General features: G+C 40.3%; 1 protein-coding gene across 2 annotated transcripts in view; it reads left to right on the top strand.

The window, feature by feature from the left end:
* The window catches only part of prkcz (protein kinase C, zeta), a 138,042-nt gene that overhangs the window by 1,355 nt on the left and 117,967 nt on the right, over positions 1-18,720 (top strand). For both annotated transcript variants that reach the window (XR_004614505.1, XM_034591436.1), the window contains exons 2-4: positions 11,314-11,435; positions 12,884-12,973; positions 13,393-13,443. Coding sequence is in view for 1 of the 2 variants with exons in the window: in XM_034591436.1 (XP_034447327.1) it covers positions 11,314-11,435; positions 12,884-12,973; positions 13,393-13,443 (263 nt within the window). In the remaining variant the exon portion in view is untranslated. The remainder of the gene's footprint in view (positions 1-11,313; positions 11,436-12,883; positions 12,974-13,392; positions 13,444-18,720) is intronic.

Below are 18,720 nucleotides of genomic sequence, written 5' to 3'. Positions count from 1 at the left end.
TAGTGGTAGAGTATATTATGAGTGAATTTTAATTTTTCTGTCAACTATACCTTTAACATAAAGCATTACAGCACCAGCAACTCCAGTGTCTATGTCAGACTGATGTGGTGAAATAAAAATAATCAGATTATCCAAATGATCTGGTGGTTCAGATATTATTGACTGTAGGCTGCCAGTTGCCAACCACTGCTGTGGTTTATCTAAGGGTGTAGAAGATGACCTATTCAACTCGCTCCGCAGACTATCAGCATGTTGCCCAGCCCACACTGACTGCTACAGAGTTCTTATCGACTGTTTATATAATCTTTACTAATATTGTACAGATCCAAATTGTCCAAATTGCACCAAAATCTGTACTGCACGTTCTTAGGCAATTTACAAAAGAGAGTTTGTGAGATCTGCATTCCACATACAGACAGACAGACAGACAGATGTTTGCGGAATTATTTGTTAGATGAGTCCATGACAAGGTGCTTATCACCACTTCCTTGTTGTGACTGATCATATAATAACTGACCAGTCCCTTCACATTGACAAAAATTCAGTGATTCCACTAAAAGTAGTAAAAGTAGTGAGATGAAGTTGTTGAAGATCGTTGGTGATGATGACTGTGTTTATATCCCTCCTGTCACTGCCTCAGTGGCACAATCTATCACTGAACATAAAGTTGAACTGTAAACCTATCACTGGATCATCTTTTCTTGAGTTGACTGGCCTCTTCACTGTTTATCAACACACTGTGATTCTTTTTCTGCCTCCTTATCTCTTGTCTCAACTATGTGGTTATGTCATCGTTGATAATAAGCTTAACTCAGGCAAACGTCTGTTTTTTGTAACTCCAAAGAAAAATAAGAGATTACTTTATATCTTCCTGTAGTCCGGAAAATATAATGTTTGTGCGTCATTTCTTCCTCTTCTTGGCTTGCATCACACATTTCCCAACTGCAACTTGTTCACAACACTGCAACAACAGGACTCTGTGATTGGATCCTTGTTGGATGGTTTTTGAACAAACCTCCAGTGTATCTCGAGGTGATGGCTCTGTTTGCCATTCCTTGGTAATCTGCATGTGACTGGGCTTCCCTACACAGTCCCATCCCTTTAGACAGAACTTCTTGTTATACTGAGCTTGTCTAGTTTCTTTACCACACATTGTTCCGACTTAAGTTTTGTGCTTGTATTACAGTAATTATCTGATAGTGTTGGTGCTATTCAAGCATGTTTTATTCATGTAATTGTTATTTTTTTACTGATGTAAGGACAAACCCCATAGAAGCCCCAGATAGTTTTAACAAGGTCAGAAACTGTCAGAGCAGGTTTTGTACACACATTCATAATAATCTATACAAACACCAACAGAGTATCATCGGCATTAGGCAACCATAGCCAAGAGGAGGTGAAGGAGGTTCAGTTTTAGCTGTTTGGCTGCAACTCATCATTTTTTATGGTGACTCAATAAATAATTTGTAGAATGTTGTAAATAAGGACTTATGCCCAACATGACTGCCCAGAAACCAGTGTGTCTTCACATACCCAAAGATTTTCAATTAATTATGTGAGACCAAGCAACCCATCAAAAATACTTTGATTTGAGAATAAGCCGATAAAGCATCCGATAAACACAGCGTGCTTGGTCATGCTCATGAAGTCATACATCCATGCCTGTCCATACCAGCGTGATGTGTTTACGTCAGAACTGAAAACTGCATTGCCGTTTTGGAAGTTTTTCACACTTTCTGAGAGTGACTGTAGGATCGCAATTTGTGCAAAGGTACAGAGAGGGGGAAAAACGTCCAACCTCATAAGTCACCTTTAGAGTCCGTCATCGCAATGACGATGTATGGGGAGAATACGAGGCGCCTACCCTAATCCTAACCCATAGCAATGTCAAAATTGAAGAAATACCATCCAATTAGTTTAATACTGTCTCAAGCAGATTCAACAGATTTTCCACATTTGTGTAGGCCATCTTGGTAGTAAATTAACTGCTTTAGCAGCACTGACATTGGATGCTTCCCTGGTAGTTACTGAATTATTTCATTTTAGATAAATGGTTTTGATGCAACAACCTGGATAGATGGAAATCCGTTTAAATAGGAGGGGGAATAATTATGAACTTGCTGACTATTTTAGTCTTCAGGCTGATAAAGAAACTTGTCATTTTGGAATCACAACACAGCTGTATGACCAATATTCATTCGTGGAGTAAAACTAATGTGTATTATTTACAGAATTATACATAGTGATGACGGAGTTTATGATTCCCATGACACTTGGTGGAAGGATGCGATATGGGCCAAGAAAGAACCCATTCAATTTTGGCACAGCTCCGGACAACGTGACAGATCCAGCAATTTTATATGAATTTCTTCTACACTGCGATATAGGGTCCTTAGCGGACACGTGAGTACTGAGAGCCATTCTAGTTGCTTCCTCATTTCCATCATTGAAATGTAGATTTGTTAGGTATATTTCCTTTGCATTAGGCATCTTCATGTCTTAGTGACTGGGATAATACTGTTGTTTCCTTTTTTTATGCATAATCAAGCATTTTTATTCAAAAGGAAATAGTAGCAACTTAGACTAAGGCACCTGAAGTTGTACTGAACCCCGAGCCTCTTTACAGTCCAGTGAAGACCGTTTATAGTGATCATGTGTGTCCCGGGCCAAAATTATCACTATAAGTGGTTGATTACTGTATACGAATTGCGTAGCTTCTGTTTAATAGTCTCAGAACTTGAGGAATTGATCCGGTTGGCAGTGCGCAGCGTGACTGATAGAGACACAGAGAGGAGCAGTAAATTACTGACAGAGCTGCTAAAAACTGTAAAACATAACTTTTTAAAGGTCCGAATTAACAAATTAACGCTGTAAGCGGATTATCGATATATAACCAAATTATTTAAACAGCCTATATATTGGACCGATTTTGTCCCAAGCTTTTTGATCCATATAAACAGTTGATCACCATATTTGTCATCACTATAAGCGGTGTCCAGCGTATTACAGTATTATCCCACAGTATATGCACAAGTTATCTGGATGGTTTCTCTGGAGTTGTACTTGGGTGCATAGATCTTATCGTTTCAGAACTGAAGAAGCTTCTTGGATGAGAGATGAACTATTTTTAAGAAACACAACCAACTCCAGTTGCCTACACGTGTACAACTTCTGAAGATACACAAACAAGGATACAAATAATGAAACTGTACTGAAACTGGGAATGACTGCTCCGGGCAAACTTGGTGTTGTTTTAAAGGCTTCATTAAAAAATAGCCTCCTTTTGACATGTTGTGCCCCTAGCTGATTCCTAAAAGTAGCAGTTACACACAAACTACTTAACACAATAATAGTAGGATATCTCAATTAAATGTCTTTTTTTGTTCATTCAGTTTAAGGTGCTCCTAAAAAAAACTAAGGTACAGTACCCAAGACTTTCTGTAAGGGAAAAAACAGCTTTTGTAAATTAGATATTTTAGTTTTAGATTTTCAATCCATTTGCAAAATGCATAAAATCAGGTTTTACTGCATCATTGCTTTTTGTTGAATAAAGATTCATAGTTAATAAAACAAAACAAAATAAATCATACAAAGGGTGAATGTGTCTGAATACTTTCTAAACCCAGGGTATGTGTGAATACAGCCACGTTACTTGCTAAAAAATATTAACAATTATTTCCTGTTGATAGACTAATTGACTGCTCACATCATGTGTAAGTGCATGACTGAATAGCGCAGTGGAATGCCTTCTAGATCCATTCTGGATTAACAGTAACAAGGTCCACAGCATACTGAGCCAGGCTTACACTGGCTTCTCATAATGAAGAGGTCAGAAAAGGTTTAACACACTCAAATATTGAGTGTGAGAAAGAAAAGCCACCTTGTTCAATAGTTTATTAATCTGCTTAGCCTGAAGAACCACACAGCTCAAAATAATACTGTGATGAGTTTCTGCTCTTTCTATTTGAGCAGTAAAAGTTTTACAACTTTACGGGGTGTTAGGGGGTAATGTGACCCCATTAAACTTAGTTAGTTTTTCTATAATACAACACACCACTTGTTTTAAGTTAGGGAATATCAACGAACTAGTGAAGGAGGTAATGAATCTGAACATCTTGACATTTTGTTACTCTGCTCCAGACACATGTTATCGAGAAGACTTATTGAGAAAGGCCGGATCTATGGCTGTGAGGGTTAGATGCAGTCATTATTCAATTAATAGATGAGTCGACTGAAAACAAATTAATTGGCTAGGGCTGGGTGATAAAACGATAATAATCTCAATATAATTTGCATCAATAGCAATTAAACAAAAGTACAGGATTATGCATTGTGCAAGCACCATTGGTAAAGCACATCATTGTGCTTAAAACCACAACCACCACTGAGGAGCAAATATCAGTCTGGAGAGGTGTGATTATCTTAACATTTTGGGGCGGCTGTGGCTGAGGGGGTAGAGCAGTCACCCTCTTACCTTGGGCAAGATACTGAATTTCCCCTCTCATTGACAAAAGTGCTGCCCATAGATGCACTCTACGAATGTGTGTGTGAATGCGTGAATGGCAAAAAAACTCAAGACTATAAAAGCTCTTATAGAAATACAGACCATTTACAATCATCATGATAATGAATTGCTACTGACTGTTTTATCTTGATAATGTTTTTGCCAATCGCCCATCCCTATAACTGGCGACCTTATTTTTAAATTTTTCATCATTTATGTAATTGTTTTGTCAATTTTGAAGCAAAAATGGTCAAATATGCTTGTTTATACTTGCTCAAATAAGAGGACTTTATTGTGTCTCTGATTTGTTTCTTTGTAAACTGAATATTTTTTGGGTCTCTCGAGCTCTGGGAAAATAATTTCAACGTTGTATAGATAACAAGTTCCTGTTATTATGCTTCCATGCCAACCTGTTATGAAGTGTATATGTTTGCATAGTTAACAAATAGAACTGACATGCAGTAAATGTTACAGAATATTCTTTCAGTCAGTCAGTCAGTAACATTATGTCTCCCAGGGGCAGTGTTCACATGTCCCACAATCACAGATCAATTGCTTGGTGGGTTAATATGACCAGAGGCTGCCACAATAATCCATCATCATATGTGAGACATCCTCATCATCTGTTAAAGCCTCCGAGCTTGTGTGGAAAAGACGAATGGCTGGTTTTAGTTCTGATTGATGGTTAATTCTAAAAACATAATACCAGTCAGGCTTAATGGAGTTTCCCAGAGTAAGGTGAAAAAAGAAAAGTCAGTTGTTTTGCCAAAGAACCAGCACACAGTGAGTTGCACAGTTGCATATGCCAGAGTTGAAATAAACACTTTTGATTAGAGGGATCAAAGATCAACATGTTGATCTTCAGGTTTATGCACATGACCGATTCCTAAGTGTGCCAAGCACTTTTGAGTATAATCACTCAGCAAACAGAGCAAGGGTCAGTGTGTCTAAAAAGAGAGGCAGGAGACCTATGTAACTCACCCCACCACACAATTTATGTTTAATTACTTAATTAATTAATCTACCTACTAATACCACAAGCGTCTTTCAGTCTGTCTTCACGTTTTGCTGCAATACATTACACAGAATCAAGCTGAATTACATGTTTTATTTTGAAAGGTTGTGAACTTTGGTCTGAAGATTGTGTCAATTGCCTAACAGACCTCTGAAATAGTCGATATGCAATGTATGGAAAAATAACAGCAGTTCAGTAAATCATTCAGATTTATATATAAACCACACACATGAACAATATAAAAGAAAATTCAGTTTTATTTTATGAAAAACATTGACTCTGAAATAAACCAGGTAGGATGAACACAAAGTTTTCTAACTTCACTCTGCACCAAAGACTGTTTTATAAAAAGATCTCCACACAACATCCAGCACACAAACAATAAATAGTGTCAGTATATTGTAGAACTGTTTGAGGAGGACTCACTAATGACAAGTAATAATTCTGAAGTAGCTCCGGAGCATTAACACAGGACAAGAGAACAGATCATTACAAACAGACATGAAGGGGCATTGCCCTGGTTGATTCAATTGCAATAAGTATGATAAGCACGATAAGATAAGTAACTGATGAAATGACAAATAAATATACAATATCAAATATCAAACTCATTCAACATAATGTATAAAAGTTAACTCAACCAGATCTCATTTGATTGCAGAACAAATACTTGATCAATATGAGGTAAATTGTATATATATAGGCATTACCCTTCTATGTGCGTGTGTTTGTGTGAGACACAACAATCCGCACTGACTTGTGTGGGTGTAAACTCTGTGTAGCAATTCCTGCTGGGAAACAAGCTGTCTGTGCTGCACCTTGTCAGAGTCCAACAAACACTTGCCATAAACACTGAGTCACACACTTGTATGGACCCGGTCACAGCAGCTCCAGCACTTATACTGTTTAAAGCATACCACAGGTTATGCTACAGCATATCCACACACACCTGGGGGGGGGGGGGGTTTGGCCTGTGTCCATTACTGTTGTCCACAGCTATGTATTCAGGCAGCAGCAGAGCAATGATAGTTGATGTTTAAACTCAACGTGCACACCCTTCTTTAAAATCATCTAGCTGATAAGAGTAATTGATGGCCATCAGCACTGATAAGAAATTCAGCCACCTGTGTGCTTTCTGTTTCAGGTCAGCTTTCAACAACAGAGAGATGAAAAAGAAATGCTTGCTTATAATTTATTTTGATAAACAGCTTAGTTTATGCTTGTTTGGCTCATCCTTTACTTAGTGCAGGGTATTAAACCTAAGTACATTTTGGCACATATATGTGTCCACAAACTGCCAGGTCCCTTAAGTCTGTATAAAATATGGAAAAATGTATTGATTCACCCTTGTATCGGTACAGAAACTCAGGGATTGTATAAGAACAAATACTGAAAAATGTCTAACAATATCCAGTCCTGAGCAGAATATGCTGGGTTATTCCTTAAAACAACTAGAGATCATTAATAGTGTACAACTGTAGATATGAGTTTATTAGTTTTTCTATTGCTATGGTATCAACACCATTGTTTTGTCAGAGTAGTGACTGATCATCAGGTGCAAAATCTGAAATGTGCCTGGATTTAATGGCATAATCTATTCAAACTGTGCCTGTTAACATCAGTGTTTAAACCGATAAGCAGCTGAGACTGACCTGAACCAACCGTTAATGCTGCAAAGCAGACAGGTCCAATAATTCACATTGGGCCTCATTTACTAACATGTGCGCAGAAATGTTCTTACTCCGCAGAAAATAAGTGCGTGCGCAAAATCGCCGCCGGATTCATGTCACGTGCGCACCAGCCACTCTTGTTCTCACCACCATGCGTATGTTTGTGAATCAGACTCATTCTAAATCGACAGGTGCGTCTCTGCTCTCCGTCATTAGCATACTGCCACACCTCTATTTCTCCATATAAGGACATTGGTTTGTCATGAGGAGAGCGGTGTGCTGAACAGTTGAAGTTATAAGAGACGGCCCCTAAAGGTAAAAAACACAAGAATCTCACAACAGCAGAAATTGAAGGCGTCGGAGGTGGAAGACACGAAACACACACTTTTCTTTAGCATGAGTGACGATGTTTAAAAAAAATTAAACCTGGGCTGCAATAACTGAGGCGGTGAATGCTGTGTCCTGCACAGAGCTGAGCACTAGAGCTGTGGACATGTCTCTTAGATGCATCGCGACGCGGACGTGGACTCCGCTGAATAATTATAACACTGCTGCTTCAGGATCAGAACAGACGCACAATTAAAGGTCCGGTCGTCCTGTGTCAGAGTATCTTTCGGAGTCTGCTTCCTCCTCACTCCTCTGACCTGCGCTCACTTTACACTTTAACAATGAACACCAGCACTGATCACAAGTTGTTAGGACAAGTACAGGACTGATGTTTACTTTGTGTTTGTTTTGATTCGCACCGTCAGGACATCAGGGTTAAAGTGACGGAACGACCCGGAGTCATGATCCGACATCATCGATTAATAACTGAATACATGTGATTATCAGTTCGTCTGAAGAGGGACAGACACACACAGACACACACAGACACAGACACACACACACACACACACACACACACACACACACACACACACACACTAGTAAACACATTAGTAAATTAAATTATTGCTGTCTATCTACTCTTTTTATTTAAATAAATTGAGTTTTAATATACTATGCATTTAGTCAAAAGGGTGTGTTTACATTTTCTAGGACAGCCAGGCCTTCATCATTTGCGTCAAACATGCGTACGCACGGTTTAAGCACAGATTTGTGCGTACGCACTGTTAGTAAATGAGGCCCATTGTTCTTAGTCGAGGGCCACTGACTGCTGTACTCTGTCAAACCAGCTGAACTGAACAATCACTATCTGAGGAGTGAGCCTCCTCATCTGTAACCACAGAGTATAGGACGAGATATTGAATATCCCTTGTACGTTTGAAGGTCTTCTGCATAATTTAGGTTACCAACTACCAGTAGATGTTAGCAGGTGTTAGTGGCCACCAGCAGATGTTAGGGACATAACTGTGCACCTTAGCACCATCAAGTGTTTTGGGCTTGTACAAAATGCTACCGGCCGAACTTGAGGGTACGCTGAGGCTAAAGGTGAATCTGACTGGCTACTGGCTTGTATGGCAGTACTATAATAGCCATGTGGTTGCTCAGTAGATCAGACATTATTACCTCTTAATACCTTTTTTAAACTAAACACTTTACCTTATTGAACCTGGGACAAGATGGAGTATACGTAATGTACATTCTGCCGCACTAATTAATGCCTACCACCAGTTGATGTTATCGGATATTAGTGACCACCAGCAGATACTAGGGACATGTCTTCAGTTGTGTACCTTAGTGTCATCAGGTGTTTCGGTGTTTTAATCACAAGACACCTTCTCCCCAAGGCAGGCCCACCGCAGGTTGATCAGACCTGGGTGCATGTCCCTAGCATCTTGGGGCCCAGTTGGGATCTTTCCTCCTGATCCAGAGCCATTAGCTGCAGCGTTCTGCAGTGTGTGATGTTTCTTTTATGGTCTGGCGAAGGGCTTGTCCATGGATCCCCAGATCTTTGAGCAACCTGATGGTGGATGTTGCAAGGAAACCCGTGTTTGGGTGAGGGAAGGAGGTCATAGGTTGCCCTAATCAGGAAGCTAATCCTGCTTGCTTCCATTTCCCACAGGTCCTTCCAGCTAATCTTTCTTTTCTCTACGCTCATCCACTGCCCCTGTCTGGCTTGAGTGACAGCCTTCGCAAATCCTGCTGCTTCTTCCTGACACTGGATTTCCAATTTTCACCGCTCTGAAGGAGTTGCTTTGTTCTACTCTGACCTAGGCCCAAACATCCTCTTCCCAGTTGAACGTGGCCCACAATGTCAGCGTGCTCGATTGCTGCTTTTGCTTGTTGAGTTGCATCTTTGGGTGTCCATTTCCGTCCTGTTGTCAATGATGGTCCAACAGCCCGTATAGATTTGTATAGATTTGACTCTGAGAGCGTCGTCTCCAGCCTTGTTTTGGTGCATTTAAACCCCTCTACTAGACTTAAGATAGGCAGCTCGAGAATGCCGTGTCCATACAGGCCGATGTTGCTCAGACTTCTTGGGACTCCTAACCACTTTCTCACATAGGAGTTGATCATTTCCTCCATGTTCTCAACTTTTGTGATAGGAACGTCAACTACTGTAAGTGGCCACATCAGTCAGGGTAACAGGCCAAACTTTAGGCACGCCTGCCAGGAAGCACGGACTGGTTGATGTTCTTAAGGCCACTGTTGACATCCTGCTTCAGTTGCTGGACCTGCTTGCAGTCTTTGAGGCTTGCATCAAAGCATCGTCCAAGACTTTTTATAGGTTTCTCAGACACTGTTGGAATGGGTTCTCCATTAATGTAAAATCTATGATCTGATCTCTTACCTTTGCTTATTGAGATGCCAGTGTGAGACTGTAGAGGAAATTTACTTTGCATTCAATTATTGTGAGTTAGGTGAGGTGTAATGGAACAGAGACAGAAAACACCATTGAAATGTCCACAATCACAAAGAACGCCAAAATCATACAATGCCAAAATTATTTTACATTTCACAATCAACATGTAAATAAGAAAAAAGTCAAGGCTTGATGTATAGTGTGTAAATATAAAGTATTAAAGGTCACACCTATTTAATTGTCTTCCAACTATTTTTGTCCAATCATGTTTGAGTGATCAATCAGTCAATCACATTTTATTTGTATAGCCCATATTCACAAATCCCAATTTTTCTCATAGGGTTTTAACAAGGTGTGACATCCTCTGCCCTTAACCCTCAGAAGAGTAAGGAAAAACTACTAAAAAAACCCCTTTTAACAGGGTAAAAAGAAAGTAGAAACCTCAGAGAGAGCCACATGTGAGGGATCCCTCTCCCAGGACGGACAGAAGTGCAATAGATGCCACGTGTAGTGGAGAACATCAGAAAGATAAGGGTATTTACAGCATTGATTAGAATAAACATTTTGTAGCATAATGGAAGGTCAATGAATTGATGGATTATTGTCAGTAATGGTAGAGTATCTGAGTAGGAATATTGTATATCAAGCAGTCTTGTTGTAATCATAGTCCACAGTCAGCAGCCACCATGATCAGGATCCACCATCACGATCGGATGCCAACATAGTCCACAATCATGATCCACTGCCGCCATCATGATCCACCATCAGCTGCCACCTCGATCGTGGTCCACCACCACTATCAGATTTTAACACGATACAGGATCTGCCATAATTATCACGATCTGCCAGCAGGATGGAGGATCACATCTGTAGTAAAACTTTGGCCTTGTCTACTGTATTGTGGGTATTTTTTGAATGGATATTGTCCTCCATTAATAAAAAATCTTGTTCTTTCTGGTGCATGCTCGTTACACAAAGTAACAGTGGGCATTTGTGAAGTAAGCTGTGGTCATCGTTCCCCAAATGCTGTATCACATTTTTGAAAATCCTCACTTTGGAAGGCGTTTGTAAACATTTCTACGTTAGTGACTTAAAACTCTATTTGCATAAGGACGAGCAGCCCCAGGGGAAAATTTTGTTTTGCAAAATATCCACATTAGTGTGGACAAGACGCTAGTTTAATGGGCCTGCAGCGGCCCAGGCACATTCAAGTCTGCAGTGTGGGAATATTTTTTGTTGTCCATTGTTCCACCACTAATAGTGAATGATCTTTTCACGTTGTTGTTGACTCCTTGAAGAGGGGAATTTCTCTATCTTTGCTAAACTTAAACAAAATGACTCAATCTTGACATTTTCTGTGTGTGTTTGCTTTCAGGGATATGTTGATCACAGACCTGGCTCCCACTGTAACCTTTGTGGAGTTGTGTGAGGAGGTGAGAACGATATGCAGTGTTGCCAAGCAGCAGCCCATCACACTCAAGTGGATCGATGATGAAGGTGGGTATGCCTCATATTCACACACTGTACATCATTCTGTCTCGTCCTCAGGGTATCTTCTGTGTGTTTTCCTACCACTGCTGAACTCTGACTAAAAAATACAGCATGGTGGTCAGTCTGAAGCCGCTGGTGTGAATTGAAATGCTCATTTCCAACTGTCCACTATACTTGTTGCTTCCAAGACCAACAATGATGTTGTGCTCAAATACATGGCAGCAAGAGCAGTCACATAGGAAGTGTTTCTGTTTGTTTGGTTTTTTTTGTTGCAAAATGTATTTTCTCATTTCAGTCAGATATACATAAGTCAATCAAACAATCAAATTGTATTTGTATTGCTCATATTCACAAATCACAATAAGTCTCATAAGTGGAGTGAGGAAAATTACAACAGGAGTGAGGAAAATTACCCCAAAAACAGCAACTTTTAACTGGAAAATAAACTGTAGAAACCTCAGAGATACATGTGATGGATCCCTCTCCCAAAACGGGCAGAAGTGAAATAGATGCTGCAAGTAACAGATCACATCAACAAATTAACAATATTCATGAGAAGAGACAGTGTCTAAGATAAAGTTTGACAGAGATGAAGGGAGCAGTAATGACAATTGCAAAGGTATAGGTATTGCCAATACTGGTATATTGAGTAGGTATATTGTCAATCTAGGGTTAGGGTTAACCCTAAACAATCTAGTTGTAATCATAAACCACGGTCAGCTGCCACCAGGATCCATGATCATGATCCATGATGTGACCTGGATCCTGGATAAGGGAGTATCACCTAGCATAAAGAAAGGACTTATGTGGCCCATATAACATCAGATAACACCAACAGTTTAAAGAATCCCCTAAATCCCAAAGTTACATCATCAAAAGTCTTGTTTAGCTTAGCTTAGCTTGAACAGGGTTGTATTTCATAGAGGCTTGTAGAGCACCTACCTCTGTCAAAGGCCCAATTTTGTTAATGTTTAAGAAAGTGTTGAAACATTTTTTGTCAGCGTACAACAGCTGAAAAAAGCCTTGATGAAACCACATCTAAATAAACTAGATCTGGATTTGTATTTTGGTCTGAAACAAAATGCACAAACACATTGTTTTTCATCAAGAGCCATGACAAATCATGGAAAATGTGCTTTATCTCACACTTTTAAAGAAAGTGATAAAGAGTTCCTGGATTTAATTAGTTGTTCCTTGGGTTGTGCTCCACCCCTCCATAAAGTTTCATGGAAATCGGTTGAGTAGTTTTTGCGTAATCCTGCTTATTTAAAAACAAACAAATCCAGATGAAAACATATACTCCTTGGTGGAGGTTATTATTCAATTACTATAAATATAATCTTATAAAAAGAGTATAAGACTTTTAATTGAACATGTCACTGTAACATCAACTAATCATTGTAGCTGTAATCAGGTGATTATATTGATAAGAATGTGTTTGTTTGTGTGTATAGGGGACCCTTGTACCATCTCGTCTCAGATGGAGCTGGAGGAAGCGTTTCGAATTTACCAGCGAACCAAGAACTCTGGATTGCTGCTGCACGGTGAGCTAGGTCCTAATATTCTGATAACATAAGAATCATTTAAATAACACTTTATTAAAGGCTTTAATTGAGTACATATTTTTCAATGACTGTAATGAGTGCGGAGATGGCTCGACATTATGTTGAACCTTTGGTGAGGACATTAATGTATAAAGAGTGTGCGTGACCTTGAATTCATTGTGTATATTCAAGCTGTTCATTGTGTATCTAAAGCTGTATATTAGTCATGATTGCTGCTAATGTGTAGCTGCATTTGAACTTCTTTAATTTCTGTTGTTCTATTCATTTTATTATAGGGACATTTTAGGCCTGCAGGGTTTTCATTTTCATGACCTGTGTTTTTTTTTCTTAACACTTCTCTTTGGTGAAGACAAACAGCACATTGAAATGCGTTTTCTCTTATTGTGTATCTTTGGCAGTTTTCCCCAGTATCCCGGAGCAGCCTGGCATGTCCTGTCCTGGAGAAGACAGTGAGTAAACCAGCTTTGCTTTCACTATTCCCTTTCTAGGTCTCGCCTCACAGCGAGACCCCTAATGTTATGTGCTTATGGGCAGTCAAGATCCCACACCTTGTATCCAGCAGCATTGTTAAACTTGGTTAAGTGCCTATTTAGAAACAAGGCTTTGTTGTAAGTGGAGTGAGAGCTCTTTGGACTCATAAGCCGTTTTCAGACATAACTTGAAAGACTTTCTCCAGAGTTTTCCTTTCCCACGTGAAGAACGCAGATTTTCCGCACAGACGCATTCACAAAACAAACAAATCCTCCGGAGTGTACAGGTGAGGGGTGGTGCTGCAGGCAGAGGCAGGATGCTGCGGAGATCAAGTGTTTTTGTTTACAGCATATCGACACTGGCGTCAGCGCTTATTACCACACACTCTATTGACATCCTCATCCAGAGACATTTGTATTTTATTATTTTTATTATTTTTATTTTTGTATGTTGCTTGTTAAAAACGTTATCAACACACCCACTAGTTTTCCTGAAGAGGATCTCCTGCTGTGTTATTACATCAGCTCCTCTGGACTTTCTGCGGAATTTATACTAGGGGGGCAAACGGAGAAAGTCTGCAGAAACTCCTAAGGCTCTCACTTTGCATTTAGACATACAGCCCCTGTGGAGAAAGTTTGTAAGATCTCTGGAATTCAGTGCATGTCTGAAAGCAGCTATAGATGTGAGACCTTCAGCAGCTCTAGAAGACTCCACTGAGTACCAGCCATCTGTCAGTGATGATTAAAGATTAACTGTGGTCAGTAAATAACACATGCAGGTTTAAGCTGTAAGATGGAATCTTATATAAACTAACAACATGCAGGGCAAAGAGTTATAATAGAAGGGAGCACTTATACATATTTCTTCATACAGGTATGTAGACACAGCTAGACTTAACCTACATTTATCAAATAACAGCACTGCATATTAAACAACTTTTTTCTCTAGAGTACATGCATACTACATAAGGCCTGTACAAATTTAACTCGAAGATTAGTGACTCATTCACATCTACCTAAAACCTGTATCTTCACCCTTGCAACAAAAGTATGGGACGGCAGACCTGCCTGGTTGATCCATCTCAGGGAAACTTAGCAAAAGGGAGGTAGAAGATTAAATGAACTGTTGGGTCTATGTCGGACTTGTGACTCTCTTAAAGTCTCTTTTAAAGCTTATTTATGGATCATATAGTCCAGGTACCAATAAGTTCTCTACAGCTTACTTGTAACATGTGATACATAGTAAATGGTCTGTATTTATACTATGGACCAACCAGGTGCTGCTCACTATTTTGGGTGATCAGTCACCAAAGATGGATCTTTAGCAAGTTCCTGAAAAAAATGACTATGAATCCGCTGGGAGCATGACTCTGTCGAGCAAAATTGTTTGGTAAGAAATGTTCTAATCGAATGGACGGATAGAAACCATCAATGAGTGTTACAAATTGGATGGTTGGACAAGAGTAGAGGTAAGAGGTCACCAAAAGTTAGGGTGCGTCCTCTATGAGCTATGAATATCTACTGCCAGTTGGGCCTGAAACATTAATTTTTCTAAAGTCAACTTTACCAGTGTGAATGTTGTGTTTTTACATATGATTTTGAAGCTGTTATTTTAAGGTTAAAAAAGTTGCATAGTGTTGCTTTAATTCAGACTTAGAAAAAACAGTATCACGTAGTAATATGTTAACTTATTGATAAAACATGTGTGTGTTTGTCTCAACCATCGATTCTCAGCAAACTTGGTTCGCCTGGGAGGGCATCCCTAGATAATATAATTCTGGATCTGATCAGACGGGTGTGGGAGACTACACTCCTGCAGCAGAGAACTGTATGCTTGTTCTATGCTGAATACTGCCTGCTGATGTCTCCCAGGGCTGCTGATGGTCATTCTGACTGGCTAACAGCAAAGATCGCTGTCCTGTAGTTCTTTTTCTTTTATTTTCTCTGCCATTCTGGCCAGTGTTTACTGTGTGCCTCTGACCATATTGCTGCTCTGACCTCCAATGCAAATCTTGTAGCTAAGGATTCTGAGATTTAATTAGCAGCATTAACTTTAGGATGTTCATCTGCAAACAGTACTTCTATGCACATGCAGCCCTCCCTCTGGATGAATCTTTAGTCATCTTTGCCATCTTTCTGCCATCTCTCTTCCCCCTACATATCGCCTACTGACACTTGCCACTTTGATATTTTAGCTACAAATTTGCCAAAGTTATCATCACCCTTTAACCCTTCAAACTTTGTGAATCAAACACTTGTTTGACTCAATGGTTATCACTGTGGGTTAACTCAGCACAATGTACACAGGACACAGAGCTTTGATAAAAGCTGTTTTATTGCTGTGCACAGTAAACAACACAAGAATTCCACGCCACAGTGCACCTTGCTGCTCTGGTGCACAGTTCCCCTGTCTCTGATGTGATCTCCATGGATCTACATTTCAGTCCTGTAGCTCTACTCTGTCTCTGTCTCCCTGTGGCAGCTCTGGCACATTTAAACAGGGTAGTGATGAGCTAACTTGACTCCTTTGCTAATCACCCCCCTGCTGCAGCTGGAGGTGCTCAGCTGAGTCACCTCCACCCTCACAGACTCATATTTCAGGGCAGGTGCGTGATGTAGCTGCGTTACCTATCACATTTTGTAACCCGTCTCTGTCGGCAAGATGCTTTGTCTGGTTGATGTGTGGACTTCTTTATTTGTGTAGGTTTTAAACATCTTTTACAGACAGGCTTTTTGGTGTCTGTGGGTGTTCCCTGACTGTTGACCAACAGTCTGTATTTATATAGCACATTTCTTGTCTTGATGACCACTTAAAGTGCTTTAAACTCCAGTCTAGCCATTTACCTTTTTACACACACCTACATACAGCTTATTTCTATCACAAATCACTCATACAATATGGGGTCCAGTATTTTGAGGAAGGACACCTTAACCAAAGTGGGGGAGACTAGGATCGAACCAGCGACCTGCTCTTCCTCCTGAGCCACCTATTTGTTACAATGAACTGTTGGCCCGCCAGCTATGCCCGCAGGAAGTGGAATCAGAGTGCTGCACACAAAAGCACACACACGCACACACACACACACACACACACACACACACACACACACACACACACACACTTGAACATATATCTTAGTGAGGACACTCATTGACATAATGCATTCCCTGGCCCCTTACCCTAACCTTAACTATCAAATCTAAATGCCCAAACCATGTTTTAAGTCTAAATGTCCTCTGATATCCTCCTCGGAGCCACGTACGCAGGCACACACTGGAAACACCACAAACACTGCACACAAGCTCTCACCCAATAGGGCATGCAAGGGATGCACGTTAGCATTGCTACATCTGATAGCATCGCTACTTCCGGTAGTGGACTTTTAGGCTTAAAACACTGAGTAAATGACCCTGTTTCGAATCCAATTTGAATCTTGGGGCTTCCTGACACTTGGATGACACCACACGAGCAGTATTTGTTTCTGTTGTTTTATTACATCTGAAAAAGGACTCACTAGTTACTTAATTTGTTTTGGATTTGGCTAAAACGCTGTTTACCCCTAAAACTCCATAAGTGTTTTGTGGACTCAAACACTTCACCCACCCCTCCATCTGCATAGAACTGAGTAGATAATGAGTGAATTTTCACTTTTCAGCTGCAAAAAAGAAAAGAAAGACATTGTCTGTGCTCGTTCCTTCAATTAAAAAGTGGCAGTGAGTCTAACGAAAATGCAACGCTACCGAGCGGACCAATCACAGCTCTTGCAGTCTGCGTCATCTCGTCGCGTAGTTCAATTTTTGGGGAGGTGCATGTCAGTGTAGGGTACACATCTATGTGTAGGCTACGGCGTATAGCTTCGACGCAGAAGCATGAATTGCCTTTCCTCTTACCCTAACCTGAACCTAATTCTAACCCTATCCCTAAAACCAAGTCTTAACCCTCAAACAGCCCTTTGAATTTGTGATGACCAGCCAAAATGCCCTCACAACGTCAAAATATCCTCACAATAATGGTATTGCACTAAAATTGGCCCTCATAACAATACATAGACATGCGCACGCGACACACACACACACACACACACACACACACACACACACACACACACACACACACACACACACACACACACACACACACACACACACACACACACACACACACACACACACACATACACACACACTGTTGTACATCGTCACAAATATCAGTTTGTTGATCATTGATTAGTTTTGTATTTTGTGCCATTTTGGGTACTAAAAAGATTGTGGTTAAACTGTAATATCTGTTGTTGCGTAATGTGGTGGTCACATCTCTCTCTCATGTACTCCCATGTTGTTTGCTTCACTCCCTGACTGTCTATTTGAGGTGTCAGCATGTTTCAGCAATTTTTGGATTGCACTGTGTGTGTGTGTGTGTGTGTGTGTGTGTGTGTGTGTGTGTGTGTGTGTGTGTGTGTGTGTGTGTGTGTGTGTGTGTTTGTGTGTGTGTGTGAGAGACAGAGAGAGAGAGAGAGAGAGAGAGAGAGAGGGATTGGAGGGGTAGTCCTGTGCTTTTTTCCCCAGATACAAACCACTGGTTTGCTTTGAGAAGAGCAGAGTGTGACTGTCATTCTGTTGGTAGGTAATGATGGATACACACTTGTACAGTGTTACACGCATACACACACATACACACACACACACACGCATACACACACACACACACACACACACACACACACACACACACACACACACACACACACTTGTTGTTGATGAATATGAATGCAGAGAGGTGAAAGGATAGAGCTGTTCTTTTGAGAGATGACGAGGGGAGGACGGAGGGTGACATTGTTTCTCATTCATGTTTAGAAAGTGTCCGTTTTTCAAGGTTGACTCTGCAATCATATCTCCTGATGAAGCATGCAGCAGTTTATACTTTGTGTCGATACTGAAACACTGAAGGCTCGGTTCACCCTAATCACCACAAACAACATTTCTTATTTCTCCTAGTTTTGGTGCTCTTGGTTTATTGGTTTATTGGTTTAAATTGTCTTCCACTGAGACTCGTTTGAGCCATCAAAATACAGCGCAGGAGCATTTTGCTTTTGGCAAAATATATTGCTGTAACCGGGACAGTGGTTTATGCTGGGAAGTGTACAAAGCGGATTGTTATTGATATTTATTATTTGAGGATACTAGTGGGAAGCCTGTTCAAAACCTGCCTGTTTGTAATGTTCTGTTCGTACTGTGTTTATGCTCTGGAGCTACTTC

Source organism: Hippoglossus hippoglossus, chromosome 7 (genome assembly GCF_009819705.1).
Source record: "Hippoglossus hippoglossus isolate fHipHip1 chromosome 7, fHipHip1.pri, whole genome shotgun sequence".
NCBI classification, from domain to species: domain Eukaryota; kingdom Metazoa; phylum Chordata; class Actinopteri; order Pleuronectiformes; family Pleuronectidae; genus Hippoglossus; species Hippoglossus hippoglossus.
The sequence above is the reverse complement of the archived record's forward strand: the minus strand, read 5'-3'. Positions and strand labels throughout refer to the sequence as shown.